At 35.9% G+C, this 16,917-nt stretch overlaps 1 protein-coding gene across 1 annotated transcript in view; it reads right to left on the bottom strand.

Moving 5' to 3' along the window:
- Positions 1 to 16,917, bottom strand: part of TRPM3 (transient receptor potential cation channel subfamily M member 3) — a 131,983-nt gene that overhangs the window by 22,303 nt on the left and 92,763 nt on the right. The window contains exons 17-22 of the mRNA XM_058168060.1: positions 16,149 to 16,377; positions 15,406 to 15,573; positions 10,153 to 10,296; positions 9,268 to 9,396; positions 7,160 to 7,411; positions 3,859 to 4,033 (exon numbers count right to left, since the gene is read on the bottom strand). Of these exons, the coding sequence (XP_058024043.1) occupies positions 3,859 to 4,033; positions 7,160 to 7,411; positions 9,268 to 9,396; positions 10,153 to 10,296; positions 15,406 to 15,573; positions 16,149 to 16,377 (1,097 nt within the window). The remainder of the gene's footprint in view (positions 1 to 3,858; positions 4,034 to 7,159; positions 7,412 to 9,267; positions 9,397 to 10,152; positions 10,297 to 15,405; positions 15,574 to 16,148; positions 16,378 to 16,917) is intronic.

A 16,917-nucleotide genomic window follows, 5' to 3' on the forward strand; every position in this document is an offset into this window, starting at 1 on the left:
TGTCATTCTACTTCTCCAAATTTATGAGTAAATCACACATCATTTATCTTAGAATAGAACAACAGAGTTGGAAGGGGTCTTCTAGTCCAACCGCCTGCTTATTTGCTGAATTTTAATAGAGCAGATACTTAGCAAATATGGATGGATTTTAGTTTATGTGCCTCTCTCGACAGTTCAGGCTAATAACCAGAAAGCTGGAATTTTAGTCCTGCCTTCGGCATGTAGCCTGCTGGGTGACTTTGGTGGAGTCATTCTTTGTCAGCCCTAAAAAGAAGGCAATGGCAAACCACTTCTGAAAATATTGCCAAGAAAACTAAAGTTGTTATAAATCAAACATGACTCAAAATTACACTCAATCAATCATTGTTGGATGGAACAGCAAGCAATCGGAACAATACAGGATAGCAGCCCATCATGATTTCAGGTAGTTTTCCCATCCTATGCATATCTTAAATGGTCTGGGCAAGATGATAGGGTATCTAAATTGCCTATTATTCCCTGATGGGTAACAATTTTTCAAAATACCATTCAAGATTCTCTTCCACACTGCCATTTTACTTTGTTACTTAAAAACTTTTAATTATAGACATGAAGGGATCACTAAGCTGTGCTCTCTTCCAAGTCAACAGTGAGAAGTCTAAAAACCAGATTCCATGAGTCTCAAATAGTAATATTCTTCGGAGTTTAAGGAATTACCATTTCTATAAGTGAAACTCAAAACTTAACAGTACAATCCAGCCACCATACATATTGTTTTTCCCATTCCAAAATAACTTAAACTGATATTTATTTACTGATACCCCATCACCAGAACCCAATTACAAAAAACATGCATTGGCCCAGAAATCATTAAACGCTTTGTTTAAAAAAAAAAGTGATGAGGAATATAGGATACATTCATTGAATGGAGAGGCTGCCAGTTGATGAGACATTGACTATTAATCTGGACAGCCAGATTTCATGCTTCACATACCAGTACAAAAGAATGAAACAAAAAGCCAAACCTATCTTAGAGTCTTACATAATACTTGGTATATTTCTCAAATTCAGTGAAATATTTTATAAAATTAAAATCAAGCAAATAGTGAGAGAGATGTGGGTTTTTAAAAGGAACCCAGAATTTATAACTAGTAACAAGTAATACCAATGCAAAGGAAAGGAAAGAAAAGCCTGAATCTATGTATGTATATAGCATACACTTTTAAATAAATGGTACTGAACTCTAAGATAGATGGATTGGTAATTCAGAAAGATAATAATTTGCATAGTAAGTTGTGGCTGATTTAGCTTAGGCTACTGTGGAGACTAACAGCTGTACATTTTTTTCAAAAAGTGAGAAAATAGTACCCTGAATAGATAAATAACAATATGTGGTTTAATATCCTCTCTTTCTGTGTGCAAAGATACATATTGTTCCATGAGACATCAATAATAAGTACCGTAGGTTGAATATAAAATATACAGAAGCAGAAAGATGGATTTACAAGTCTTAGATTAGCAGTTAGCATTTATTCATCCCCCCGCCCCCGATCTCAATTTTTTGTATGTTGGGACATTTTCTGACTTTTACATAACTTGATTGAGCAAAATTATCCTTTAAATGCAGTCAGACTATATTAGTTCTTTATGCATTTTGGATTTGGATTCTGTATAGAAATCTAACTGAGAAACAAACATTATCCTCTGGATATTTTGCCAAGCAATTAGCCAAAATCATAGGGATTTTTCATAGGCAGCTTGCATTATACTAGTGCTGACAAATTCTGCCTTCTCCGTTTGGATGGTGAGGTTAAAACAACATAGGGATTCATTAATTCTCAATTAATTATCATCAAGTCCTCCAGAGGAGGGTGATACATGGCCATTCACAATCTGACTTTGGATAGTACAGTATGAAGCACTTCATGCTGAAATAATCTCCTTCATTAGGAGTTCAGTCATTGGTGCGTATTTAAAACAGATGTAGTATATAGTTCTCTATTTCAGGTCTAAACATATGCTCCTCTGTTCAAAGAGAACTACAGCAAGCACTGCTCTTGTCATTTCCATTCTCCATTTTCAGGGTTCTAAACTAGAATCAGCACACGGCAAGAAAAAGCATGTTTTCCTCAGCCAAGTTGCTGTGGAACATGTTGCACTATGCCAGTAGATTTTTTTCTTTCAGTACAACAGCAATAAATGGCCACTTGTAGAGGAACAGACATTTTTGAAAAGAAATTCCACAGTCTGGGATTCTACTTCTCTCCCACTCCTTGGCTTTCCTAAACCCCAGATACAGAACAAAAAAGGAAATATGTAGTCAAGCAGAAAGTTAAAATCATGAAGGACTTTTGTTCATTTGAATTCCGCATTATAACAGAACAAAAAGGAAGGATAATTTGCAAGAGGAAATAAATAATTACTCTTTCTTTCTTTCTCTTTGGAGAATGATATGGGTTTCTTTTATCAATAGTAGAAAGAAAAGAGTATATATAAAGGTGTTTCAGCAAATGCTTCCTTCTGGCAGGCATATAAAATGAAGAAGAGGTTAAATAAAATGCAGCCATTTAAAAAAAAAAAAAAACCTCTTAAAATCTGAATAATTGGGAAAAACAATCTGCTTCTCTCTTTCTATATTGTATGTAACTGAATTTTGCATTAGCCTGAGCTGTATTATAGAAGCACACTCATTCCTGAAAGAAACTTCTGACGTCACAATAGATCTATGGGAACAGCTGAAAAAGTTTCTAACTATACTCAGAGTGAATTTGAACCATTAAATGCCATCCTTGCGCTCTCAAGCAGAAGAGGTGAGTTAACTAGATTCTTCTTACATCCCTGTCTTTGCAAGCTCTTCTTGTTCATTCCTACAGCTCCAAAATTTCATATGAGCATGATCTGATCTGGCACATTACACAGCCAGCCATCAGGAAATGCATTAAAAAGGAACAATATTTGCAAAGGGCCAGGCAAATGAATTCTTACAACAACATATGTGGAAACAGATTCCAGGTTTGGAACACAAAAAATGAAGTTTCATATTTGTGTAACTCTCTCAGGCTTCTCCCAGATAATATGTAGGTGAAATTCTTGGAACAGTCAGCTTAATATCCCTAAATCACAATTAGGGAAACTGAGAATGAGAGAGTGGCTTCTTAAAGACACCTAGTGGCAAACAATGAAATCGATCCAGGGAATTCACAGGTTGCAGCCCAGTCCCTTAACACGATACCCCATCAATTCTAAATAAAGTACAAAGTGGTATATAGTCCTTATTTAATACATAGACAACACTTACAATATATTTTAAAATAACTATTATTTTACTAATATACCAAAACAGGGTGGTTGAAACAGGTCAAAAATGTGGCATAAATTAGTGTAATGCCACTGTAACTTCAACGCTGGGTAAAAATCTGGAATTGGTGCAGTAGCTTCTAGGATTGAACGGTCTATAAGCAAACAGGGTTTGTACATTCCACCATTAAACTAATGGACGGCAACTGATATAATCTGCACTACAAACTTAAGCTGGTGAAGACTCCTCAAATATGGACCTCATTGAGGAGTGCTTGGGACCTCTCAGCATACCAGTGATTCACAGGGAAAGGCAATGATTAATTAAAATGGTAAAACACTAAAGTAGATGTATACTTTGAGTATGATTTATATGTGAAAAAAAACAGGCAGCCTGGGTGGTATAGAAATGTTGATTTCACCTTCTGAGATTAACAGTTTAAATATATCATACTTTCCTGTAATGTTTGAATCCTCTATCTTGAGCCATTTATTGAGAGTGTTAACAATAATCATGTAAGACATCACCTGATCAAAGTTTGATACCTGACTTTGGTGTATGAGAATCATAAACTTGCTTACGGTCTATCTGGTCTGCAAACACTTCCCCATAGATCATCCAATAGGGCATGTAAAAAATATTTTTTGCCAGTTTCCATGATGGCTCTTCGTTGGGGAAGAGAATTGCTTGCCTTGCAACACCAAAACTCATCAGAACCACCAACATAATAATGACAAAATACATCATGTCTATCATCTGAAAGAAAAGAAAAAAAATTACAGAGACAGAGAGAAAGAAGGCCACTTTATTCTGGAGAATTGATCAACTTGTATCTAAAGCATAAATCGTCAAATGATTTAAGCATGCGCATAGTAACACTCTATTTAAGCTGCTTGGCTTGTCATGATAATCTTCTTCAAGTACTTGTGCTGGATCTTTGTCTATTAAATTTTATGTTCTGTTATGTTGAAGATCTTTTACTCATGTACCATTATAAATCCCAGGTTTTCATTCAGAAATATTACATTTTAAAATGGTATAGCCCAAAGGCAGCAATACAGGTTGGAAAATAAATACAAATGCTGTCGATTCTTTGGGACTATTATTGATTGTTTCTGCTTGTTTCCAAGCAAGTTAATAAAATCTGATCTATCTATCTATCTATCTATCTATCTATCTATCTATCTATCTATCTATCTATCTATCTATCTATCTACCTACCTACCTACCTACCTACCTACCTACCATCTATGTATGCACACACATACACATGTACAGGCAAACATTATGTGACTTTCAGTTTTAGTACAGAGAAAACTAGCCCAATGCATAACATAGCATAGGAGCTACTTGTTTCTTTGTTCTTGGATTAGATAGACATGCAGTCAAAAATTTCACTCCTATTATTACTGAAGTTCTCCTAACTTTCAACAAGTACCAAATCAAGTAATGCCTTTTAGAACCTTTTTATTGCATCATCTCACCCCGTAATATGTTTGAGTGGAAGCTGAGAATACATTTTATTATGCATCATTATCTGTTTTGTGATGCACATGAATGTGTGAATCAGCCCTAAATTTTACTTTGAAGTCTCATTACTGGAACAGGTTTACTCTAGCCTGCAAACTTTATATTTCTGCCATTCCCAGTAAACTTCTATGTTTCCACATTTCTGAGAGAATGTGATGTGATGTAACTTTCAAATACTGCTAAGGAACTCATCTCACTCCACCTCAAGAATGCTTTAATGCTTTCTTTGCAAAGTAAATCAAAGTTTAGGTATGCATGACAATAAAATAGATGCATTGCCCTCTTTTGATATGTGTGCAAAAAGAAATGGTTTTCCTCCCCTGTGCAATGGGTGTGGGACTGTACAAATATTTATATTTTGGCCTATGGCCTAGGCTACAATTAGCACTATCAAATGAGTCAGTTAACTAAGCTGCTTTGGTAGATGTTGGAATAAATCAACATACCAATGGTGTTCAAATGTTCAGATATTTTGAAATTGCACTCAGGGTACCTTTTACTATTAATCCTTTTTTTTTGGTCACAGTCATTCTACTTCCATTTTCATGTCTTTGCATTTTGTGACACCCCTCCCCCCCAGTTTTTTTTCTCTTCTATTCTGCTGTTTCCAAGTATTGCTTCTTCTTCTTCTTCTTCTTCTTCTTCTTCTTCTTCTTCTTCTTCTTCTTCTTCTTCTTCTTCTTCTTCTTCTTCTTCTTCTTCTTCTTCTTCTTCTTCTTCTTCTCTCCTCCTCCTCCTCCTCCTCTTCCTACTACTACTACTACTACCTACTATACTACTACTACTACTACTACTACTACTACTACATCCCTGACTGGTTTCATTGCTAATCTACCACTGTAAATAATCCAGGTTTATATTAAATTAAATAGCCCAGTTTTGTATTTATTGCTTTTCCTCACATCTCAACCCCTTACACTTATCAACCCTACTGAAATGTATTATTCCTGCATAATTCAATGCTACACATGCAGCGAAGGCTCTGTGATAAAGAGATTCCAAAATAATGAATAAGGGTGTTAATTTTCTGCCATTTAAAATACTCCATCCCTTAAATATCAAGGGCAGACTTGAATGATCTTAATTAATTTTTATCCCACTTCCATCTGTGAGTTCCATATCATCTTATTGAAATGTGAAATCTGTATCACATAGCTTAGCAATCTTTCCCAGACTTCCCCTGTAACCTCAGTATAGACAGATTGGAGGTATCTTTTTTTTTATGTACACTGAGAGCATATGCACCAAGACAAATTCCTTGTGTGTCCAATCACACTTAGCCAATAAATTCTATTCTATTCTATTCTATTCTATTCCTCCCACTACAATAGTGGCCAAAATTGTGGAAACCTTTTGGGAAAAGTGTATTTTCTAAAACTAGCTAATAACACCACTTTTTTTTTTGAATAGTACCATAAAATTATATATCAATGGAAAGATAATTTAATCAAGAATGTAATGCAATAACTTTTATGAAGGATTTGCTATTAGAATAGCAATTACAGTATAAGGAAGAAAAATGAAACACAGAGAAAAAACGAGATATACAAAAATTATCACCATAGAAAAAATGAGATATACAAAAATTATCATGTCAGTTAATACTTAGTTGGGAAACCTTTAGCATGAATTACAGCCTTACAACCTCTTCCCATTGAGTGAACCAAGTCTTTTAGTTCTGCAGCTGTTATAATGTGAAACCAAGATTGAATTATTGCTTCTATTAACTGGGTTTTATTGTTGGGTCGCTTCTAACTAACAAGTTTCTTTAATTCCTTAGATTTTCAATTGGATTAAGGTCTGGGCTGTCCCCAGGCCATTCCAACAGTGGAATATGATTATCTTAAAACTCCCCCCCCCAAAAAAAGTGGTGTTATTAGCAATCAACCTCAAAACACACTTTTCCCAAAAGGTTTCCACAATTTTGGCCACTACTATATGCTAGCCTAGATGCAAAATAGATTAGGGTTATTTCTATCCCATTCCCAGATATTCATAGTCTGAGTGACGTTTGAATGTATCTGTATGTGTTTTCTATAAAAATAGTGAGTATACTGTAATGCTGCTAACTATTTTAGACTTGCTGTCCAAATTCCTAGAACTTCCATAGAATTCTGTTTGAATCAACAATCCAAATAACTTTGACAAGGACAACAAAAAAATGCAAAAGCCTTGCCATCAAAAGACATCTTTTCTCAAACTGAATACTATACTATAACAAAAGGAAGCTGCGTTGCACAGAGAAGTACTTAAAAGATTTACCCTAAAGTTTGTACAAAACTAGTACCACCTTCTACTGTTTTCGCTTATAACATGCAGAACAAAAAGGAAGGATGGGTAACTTTTTCTTACCATTTTCCCAATCATCATTACATATGGCCCCAAATATTTGTTCACCCCGAAGATGTCTAACAATCGGATATACCAGTAAATAATGTTGACACAATATATGACACGACCATCACTCCTGAGCGGCAGATCCTGCAGGCGAAGCACCATGCCCACCGAGAATAAGAGGATGGCAATAAGATCGGTAACATTCCAGTATTCTTGAAGCCACACCTTCACCTTCTGCAGTAGTTTCCCAGGTTCTGACATCAATATCTAGAAATGGAAATGGAATAGCTTTTGGGTCAAAAATAATATGATGAATGATGTCCTGGATTATAATTTCACAATCTATTCACAGGACTACCTCAAGCCTTATGGAAGATGGACATAAGAGCCAGCTAAGTAAGACAATGTGAAATAGCCTCGTTGGTTTTGTAACAGAGTTTTAGAATACAGTCAGGACCCTTGACTCTCTTTCCCGCACCTCTTGTCATTCCACTTATATGATCTGTACTTGAGGTCTATTTGTACCATTACGAATGTACCATCACACCGTGTGTGTGTGTGTGTGTGTGGGTGTGGGTGTGTCTGTATTGGGTTGCTACCGGTTCACCCTGGATCGGGTGAACCAGTAGCGATGGCAGTGGGAGGCTCCACCCACCCGCCCAGATATCTATGCGCATGTGCAGAAGTGTTGCATGCACATGCACGCGCACACCCACGCATGAGCAAGCTGGTAGCAATGGGACTTGAATCCCCCTACTGGGGTGTGTTTGTGTGTGTGTGTTTTTGTGTCTATGTATATGTATGTATATGTATATATGTATGTAAATGTATATGTATATGCTCTTTAGAAGGCCAGAGCCTGAAGATGAAATTGAAATACTTTGGCCACCTAATGAGAAGGAAGGACTCACTGGAGAAGAGCCTAATGCTGGGAAAGATTGAGGGCAAAAGAAGAAGGGGACGACAGAGAACGAGGTGGCTGGATGGAGTCACTGAAGCAGTAGGCATGAGTTTAAATGGACTCCAGAGGATGGTAGAGGACAGGAAGGCCTGGAGGAACATTGTCCATGGGGTTGCGATGGGCCGGACACGACTTTGCAACTAACAACAACAAATATGTATCCTGGATACTATGTACAGTATCATTACTGTACAAACAAAATATTTCAGGATCTTCTTGCAGTTTGCCTCCTTCTAATCCAGACAAGTTTCAGCTAGAATCAAGGCTTCTGAATGCTTTATGAAAACAAACATAGCATACAATGGCCATTGCATGAAGACAAGAATGCTTTGTCTATTTATGTCCCCGCAAGCTGGCTCTATCAGATAGTGCGTCTGAATTAATAGTGACTTATTTCTTTTTTGTAGTACAAGGTGAGTGTTTTATTTAAAAAGTGTGACTGAAAGATATAAACATTGGTAAATCCCTCAAATCAGGCATGCACTAACATTGCTTTTGTTACGGCTTTTCCCAATCTGATGTCTTCTGAAAGTGTTGGATGTAATAAATGCCACTCTGAGGCATTTTTCTGAATAAATATGCATTTCAAATTTTCCTTATTGGGGAACCTACAAATTATATGCAGGGGAAAAAACTACTGCTTCACACATAAGCACATTAAAGTTCACAGTTAAATTTTACTTATTGATACTTAACCATCAAATCTAAATGACTTACATTTAGAAAAATGTAATAAAAATGGAAACTAAATTAATAATCAGCAGTCAGTTAAATAAAATCAATTCGTATATGCAATTATGTCACAATAACTATAGGTGCCCATAGAAATCAGAAAATTCTTAAACTTATAGTCTGCTTAAAAGGAAAGAGAAGTTACTGTGGACACTGGATTAGACTCTGTCAGTTCCATTGGTCTTTTATTCCATTGGAAGTTCTTGCAAACAGAAACAATGTGGCATCCCCCCCCCCCGTTTTCCCTTCCTGGTATAATTTCCATTATTTTTAACCATCTCAGTTCTTCACAACACCTTCAGAAAACCAGCCAAAGTCAGGAAAAAACCCCAAAATATTTTCTACTGATGACGGTATCCTTATTTTGTTTACAGTAGGATTGATTTTTAGGAAAAAGCACAAGGAACAACTGTCTTTAGGATAGTATTACCTCTCTCATCTTTTCTATTCCCATTGTAAATATGTATGAGATAACTATCCACTCTTGCATGGAAGGCCAACGCTCCATTTTCACCAAAACGATATAATTAAACAGCATCAGGTATCCAATGTAAGACATCTATAAAGAGAAAAAACCAGTTTACCGGCATATATGAGTTAAATCAGGGGTCTCCAACCTTGGCAACTTTAAGCCTGGAGGACTTCAACTCTGGCTGGCTGGGGGACTCTGGGAGTTGAAGTTCACCAGGCTTAAAGTTGCCAAGGTTGGAGACCCCTGAGTTAAATGTTTAGCTGATACATTACTGAAATCACATTATTTCTAGAAACAAAAAAGTTCTCCTACAAGACTAATTTTTAATTAAGGAATTCTTTATGAATACAAGACTTTCATTGCATATATAGAATCCTATACTTAGATTTTATGAATTTATTTTAAAAGAGTGTACAATTCCTTGACTGCAAGCGAAGCGAATACATTGTTGCTAGTCTCTTTAAATGATTATAAGAAGCAAATCAGTTCATGCAGAAACATCGCTAATGCAAAAGTTTAACTTTAACAATTTAAACCCAATTCAGTGGATTTTTATAAACTTAGTAAAAGAGCACATACCAGTTGCATCACTCTAAATCAGGGGTCTCCAACCTTGGCAACTTTAAGACTTGTGGACTTCAACTCCCAGAATTCCCCAGCCAGCAAAGCAAAGCAAAGCTGGCTGGGGAATTCTGGGAGTTGAAGTCCACTTGTTTTAAAGTTGCCAAGGTTGGAGACTCCTGCTCTAAATCTATGAAGAGTAGTTATACAATGTAAACATACTGAAGAATGAAGCCTTTATAAATTAGTATTACTAGAAATAAAATGATAATTGCTCCTTACAGTATAGAACCAAAATTTAACAATTGGTGCATTGTAGAACTCATAGATTTTACGTCCAAAGGGGATCAATCTATGTCTGTTCTGAACTTCCTCCTCCTCCTTCTTTCTTGCTGATGACTCTCCATTGCTCCGTCCCAACATTGCCTATAAAAGAAGAAAACATTGGATAAATGGATGAGAGGAAGCTCAATAGAAATAAATATAATTTGATATTCAGTATTATAATAAGAAAGCTGAGCAAAAAATCGACTGTATTGAAATACTGACTGCATTTTCAAACGGTAAACCAGTACCACATCAACAAACGAAATCTAACCGCAATTCACAAATTTCTTGGAATACACAAAAAGATTTGCTTCTATTTGTGTGATTTGCCATTCTCCTGGTTAGTGTGTTTGAATCAGGTAAAATGAAAACATACAACAGTGAGTGGAAGGACCATAGAACTGATAATTGTAATGTTAGAATAGCAGCATAATAGGATCTGAGTTGTTGTGAAAGATACTTATTTCCTACTTCACATTTGGATCCAATGTTGTTAGCTACAAGAACAGTATGTGCCAATCAAACTAATCCTATCTCCCCTTTTCATATGTCCCCCAAAAATGTGGAGTAAGACAACCATTTGGAGGACTTTTTAGTGACAGCAAAGAACAGCAAAATATCTCTTTATTGCTATCTACTGCCTATCTGTATTTTTGCAATCCAGATACAATAGCCATGCATGGGAGAATAGCCTGAAACAGATTTAGGGCATGTTAAAAGGGATGGAAGACAGACTAGAAGGAAGAAAATTTCTGTAGAAGCTTAGTCTAACTCTATTTCCTATCATTTAGTGGTGATCCTTATTTTTATATACCGGATATGATAGCTTTAACTAATTAGATGACATTGAATATGGTCCTAATTTTTTGATAAAATGGAGTGCCATTCATTAGCGATCCATTTATCAAGCTGGATAAATCTACCATTTAGGCAATTTAGGAAGACAATGTTTGATCTTTTGGAAGGAGAAAATGCTCATGGATTGGCTTGCAACTAAATATATTTGCTAAAAGGAAAAAAATATAGTTTTCTAATCGTACTCTTTATCTATTTATTTATTTATTGGAAAACATTTTGCCAATTCACCTTTTTTCCAGCTAATTTTCTCCTATAAAGATATAAAGATGCAAGAGGCTTTTTAAAGGCCATGACAGTTTTGTAGAGATGCACATGGAAAAGGAGCGAAGTTAAGATTGGATCCAACTCTGTTTTCAGGAATGTTGGCAGACTATATCTTTAAAGGTATTGTAAATTACTTTTAGTATCTAATTATGGAATTTTTATTTTAAATTTTATTATTGCTTTGGTTTGTTTTGCATGAATTTATAAGTTAGCATAGTAATGCATAAGTTGATTAAATATTATTTAGGTCAAATAATTAAAATATTAACAATGAATAGCTAAATATTATTGTTATAAATTCAAGACTGCAAACTATGTGAGGTCACCTTATCTGAAATTTAAAGGGATATCCTTGTGATTCCTTCCAGGCATACTTCAAATTTCAAGAATTTTTTCGATTATTATACATTAAAAAAAAAGAAAATCTTCAATGAAAAATTATCTGCAATAAAATGATCCTTTTGTCAATTATATGAAAGAGCTGGTGGAAATCAATCAATAGTTTATACCTGATCAAATTGTTCAAACAAAATACAAATATCATTAAATGATATATATTATCATTTATATATAAGAAATATGAAAAAAGTATTATAATGTATAATTATATTTGATTTATATCTTTAACTATTAGTATTTATAAAAAGGGTCATTGGAGGTTTTTGTCAGCATAAAGTCTGGATTTTTGATTGAATTTTTTAAAATCAAAAAGCAAGGTTAAAAAAATTAAAAATGAAGTTATAAAAACAAAAACATAAACAACACGAGTAATGTAAGAATATCATTAAGACATTTTGATGTCATGACATGTTATGGCTACTAAGTTTTTTTAGAATTCCCCTTTACCCTTCAGTTTCAGTTTCAATGAGGAGAACATTATGATTTTTCTTTAAAAAATGAAGGATCTATTTGCTCTAGTTACAGCATGCTTTTCTTCAAATGTGTGGTATAGTGATTCTAATCCAGGAGTATCAAACTCAATTTCATTGAGGGCCACATCAGGGTTATGTTCGACTTTGGAGGCCCAGGGTGGGCGTGGCCAGGGTTGGCATGGCCAGCTCAGTGTCACTCGTGTTGGGGGCACCTGTGGTGGCCCGAGTCCTCTGACAGCGAAAACAGGCTCCCGAGCTCCGTTTTCGGCTGCAACAGCCACCTGCAACCCTCTGCCAGCAAAAACAGAGCTCGGGAGGGCCACCTGCAGCCCTCCTGAGCTCCGTTTTTGTTGGCAGATGCACCAAGGGCCGGTCCTTTGCTGTTTCCAGGGCAGCCCCATGGGCCAGATCTAAGCACTCTGCAGGCCTTGAGTTTGACACCCCTGTTCTAATCAGTGTTAGATAGATATAATATAATACTTGATATTCTCCATGTCTTACTGCACATTACTGCCTCATTCCTATTTTTCAAACTATTGTATCCTGCTTCTTTTCTACCATAGGCATACTTGTTTAATATTCATGACTGCTCACCCAGGCAGTCTTTCAATCGCTCCTTTTTTCCTGTCAACAGCATTTAACCCAACAATGTGAACCTTTTGTTCATTTAAAACAATTACACATTTGAAGACTCTGAAAAAGAAAACCACAGTATCAGACTCCTTCAAACCAACTACTCTGCTGTTGATTGAAGAAAGTCTGATTGCACTCATGATCCTTCCATATACATTATACTATAGGTTGACTAATTTAATATTAGACATGGGGAAAAAACAGGTAAAGGATTGAAGTCACAATAAGAGGAGGGAGAGGAAAACCATGCTACTGTTTTGGTATTTGCATGCCAGAACTTTGCTCAAACAAAACATGGTATTGGAGGAAATCGTGGTCTGGGGAATGACAGAGACCAATTGCTATTCACTACAATGTAGACCCATTAAACATTCTGTGCTTTTTGGATTTGAATCATCATGTAATCTCTTGATCAGAAGCCAGCAAGAATTAACTACTATTAAAGCAGAATAAGTTCATATCATAGGAAAGCAACCTGTCAATCTTATGCTGGCTTATGACCTTTTCCTCTTTTTCCGGGGTCCGGGGTCTTGCCTGCATAGGGGTCCTGTAGGTTGATCTTGTGCCTAGGGTCGTCTCCTTCCCTGAATTGTGGTTCTTGTAGGCAGAGCCTTCTGCCTGCCCGCATATAAGATCCTGGGGATAGTTCTTGCTGGTGGCCTGAAGAAAATAGCCTCATTTTTAACAAGCAATCCAGTTTTTAATGACTTCTCTAAACTGAATAGGGCACTGAAAGAAAGTCAGTAGATGTAAAAATACAAATAAATGCTTATAAAATCTTATGTCAGCAGTGAATTTATGAATATTTGGATTATATTGGGGCTTTGATTCTGTTTTATGTACAATAAATTGATTTGAATTAGCCCTTCAAATTGCTAGAGCTGTCAGTGTTTGTCATAATAAACGTGCTATCTAATGCATGTTTATAATGATTTAAAGAAAAGCAAATAAAATAACAGAAAAATAAAATGAATGACAACTTAAGCCAAAGATTGACCCTAGTGGTATCAGAAAAGGCCAACCTACATTTTTTACATTAATCTTTAAAGAAATGGATTTTTAAAAGCAAACTATTTTCTGTAGTTTCAAATGTGAAATGATTTCCAAACATCCTATTTTATAATTTTTTTTAATCGAAATCCCAAATAGCTTAAAGCTTTTCTGTAAAAATTAGCCTTTTACCTATTTGTGAAGCCATTATTTTTATTTATTTATTTTATTTATTTATCGTATTTTTATACCGCCCTATCTCCCTAGGGACTCAGGGCGGTTCACAGCCAAAATAAAAACATACATTTAAATACAAAATAAAACATCAGTTAAAAAACTTATTAGAAATGGCCGAATTATTAAAATCACAATATACATAATAAAACCCATTTAAAACCATTTAAATTTTAAAATCTAATCCAGTCCTGCGCAGATAAATAGATGTGTTTTAAGCTCGCGGCGGAAGGTTCAGAGGTCAGGAAGCTGACGAAGTCCTGGGGGAAATTCGTTCCAGAGGGTGGAAGCCCCCACAGAGAAGGCCCTTCCCCTGGGCGTCGCCAGCCGGCACTGCCTAGCCAACGGCACCCTGAGGAGTCCCTCTCTGTGAGAGCGCACGGGTCGGTGAGAGGTATTCGGTAGCAGCAGGCGGTCCCGTAAATAAAGATAAGAAATTATCTTTCCTTCGCCTAATTTCAAGCTTTCAAATATATTTTATTAATAATTTTATAACTGGAATCACCCCAAAATGATGTGTTTTGCCTTAGTATATTGCATCTAACCACACAGTATTTTAGAAAACTTCCTTGCATCATACACAAGCATGTTGGTAGTGTTTCAAGATCCCTACATTTTTGGGTATGTGTGTGTAAGGGTCTAGGGGATGGGTAGTGTTAAATATTGAGCATATTGTTTTAGGCACATTTCTGGAGTATATTTTCCTAATCATAAATGGGAAATAGATACAAAATACAATGAAGATAAATAATAAGGAACTGTATGCTAAGCATTACAGCTTTCAGTGGAAATATTTTTGCTTAGTTTTTGTTTTATTTTGTTTAAATGACTTGCAGAGAGATTATTATTGTTGATGCTGTTGTTGTATTCCAGCAGGTTTAATAGCCATTGTATAGAATGAGTTTTATTCATTAAAATATAATTGGAATTTGAACTTAATATCAACTAACAACCATCTTTCTTAGTTTGTTAATTCTCTTAACTTTTTTTTTTTAGTAATAATTGGTTGAGAACCTCCTATAGTTTTATACAAGGTAACTTAAGGTAAGTTTTTCAAAAAAGTATTATAAATAGCTGTATAATAGAAACTCAATGTATAAAATACAAAATTACTAGTGCAATTTGGGAAGTGTGGTTATTTATTTCAACATGTTTTCTCCTAATAAAGATACTGTACAATATTTTATTCAAATTAGGAATTATTCCCCGGTTACTGTTAATACTTGGGTATAGTTTGTTTAAAAATGGATGCCTGAAGGAATGTATATTGAATTACACTGTGTGCCTTGACACAGATGACAACTATCAAAAGAAATAATAATTATGCAGATCACTTCTAGCAATGTTTTCTCCTTACTGTGAGTTCCATATCTTCCTCTTCTTTTTCTTTTACTGTTTTTTCTGGCTCTTCCGGCTCTTTTTCTTGCAGATGGATCTCTTGAGCCTGAGACATGTAAGGCATATCATCTTTGTTTTTGAACTCCAAGCTGAGAATTGAAGGAGGAAGTAGAATTCCTAGAATTACCTAAATCAATAATAATGATAACAACAATCATCACAATTAACGAAATTATGATTATTGCCAGTTGCTCTTTGTGTTTATTATTACACATGCACTTTATGCATCTAGGAATGAGACATTTGGGGCATATACGCTTCAAAATTATATAACTACAGTAGAACCTCTGGTCATGACCATAATTCGTTCCATAACTTTAGTTGTGACTCGATTTGGTCATGACCCGAACCTAATTTTGGAAATTTTTCCCTTATAAAAAAATGATGCAGAAGGGAAAATCGCCTGTGAAAAAAAAATTGGTGGATTTTTTTGGGTCGGAACATGATTTGGTCATAGTCAGAAGCGTTCGTGACTAGAGTTCTACTTTATTTTGTAGGCAATGGTAAGAATGAAATCAATAATCGAGTTAGTATTTTATAAAGTCCTGGCCCTTTAAAATGAGTTGGCCACCCACCTTTCTGAAGTGCAAAGAGATATGGCTGTTCTCTATTTTTAGAAACAGTCAATTCTTTATATGATATTTATATGCTGATTTAACATATAAACTTTCCCGTAAGTTTCACACTTAAAACAATCCTGACCTTTAGACTTGAGTTTTTGCGCATCCGAAGCCTCCCCATCCACATATCTGTGAGTAGCATTTGGCTACATGTGTGTGCGATGAAATCTCGATGCTTGGCTGCCACTGCAAGTTGCAGGCATGTGGCATTGCTCCAGTTCTTCAACTCATATGTCAGCAGTTTCATAGCCAGCTGTTCATCCTGCTTGTAGGATTGGTCCAGCAGCTCTACTGCCAGTTGGCCAAAATCTCTGCAAGAAAAGGCATTTTTTAAAGCTTGTGAATCTGTTACTGTTTGTGGCATCTAAACAATTGTTAACAGCCTACTTCTACAGGGATTGCATCACAGCCTGGCACGTTTGGCTAAGATCCTGAGAGCACTTGCAGATATTGTGCTTCAGATTAGACCCTTCATTAAATCACTTAGTTTCAATTTTGCTAGGAAATCTTAGCTTCCACTTGTCTGCTATCCTCTCCTTGTTGCTAATCTGGTTGCTCTGATCTCATTTCTATTAGAACTCTGTGAGAGAATCAGATTTTCAATAATAAAAATATAGTGTGATTTAACCCAGCTTTATGACTATAGAAGTCTGGACTGACTATAGCAGGGGTGTCAAACTGGATTTCTTCGAGGGGCGGGGGGGGATGGGATGGACAGCCTTGCGCGGCTCCCGCAGCCCATTTTCGGCCTCCATGGCCTCCTGCAGCACTCTGACGACTGAAAGTAGGCCGCATGGGGGGCCTTTTGCGAGCCCCCCTCCATGCCCATTTTGGCCAGCAGAGGCACTGTG

The sequence above is a fragment of the Ahaetulla prasina genome, chromosome 2 (genome assembly GCF_028640845.1).
Source record: "Ahaetulla prasina isolate Xishuangbanna chromosome 2, ASM2864084v1, whole genome shotgun sequence".
NCBI lineage: Eukaryota > Metazoa > Chordata > Lepidosauria > Squamata > Colubridae > Ahaetulla > Ahaetulla prasina.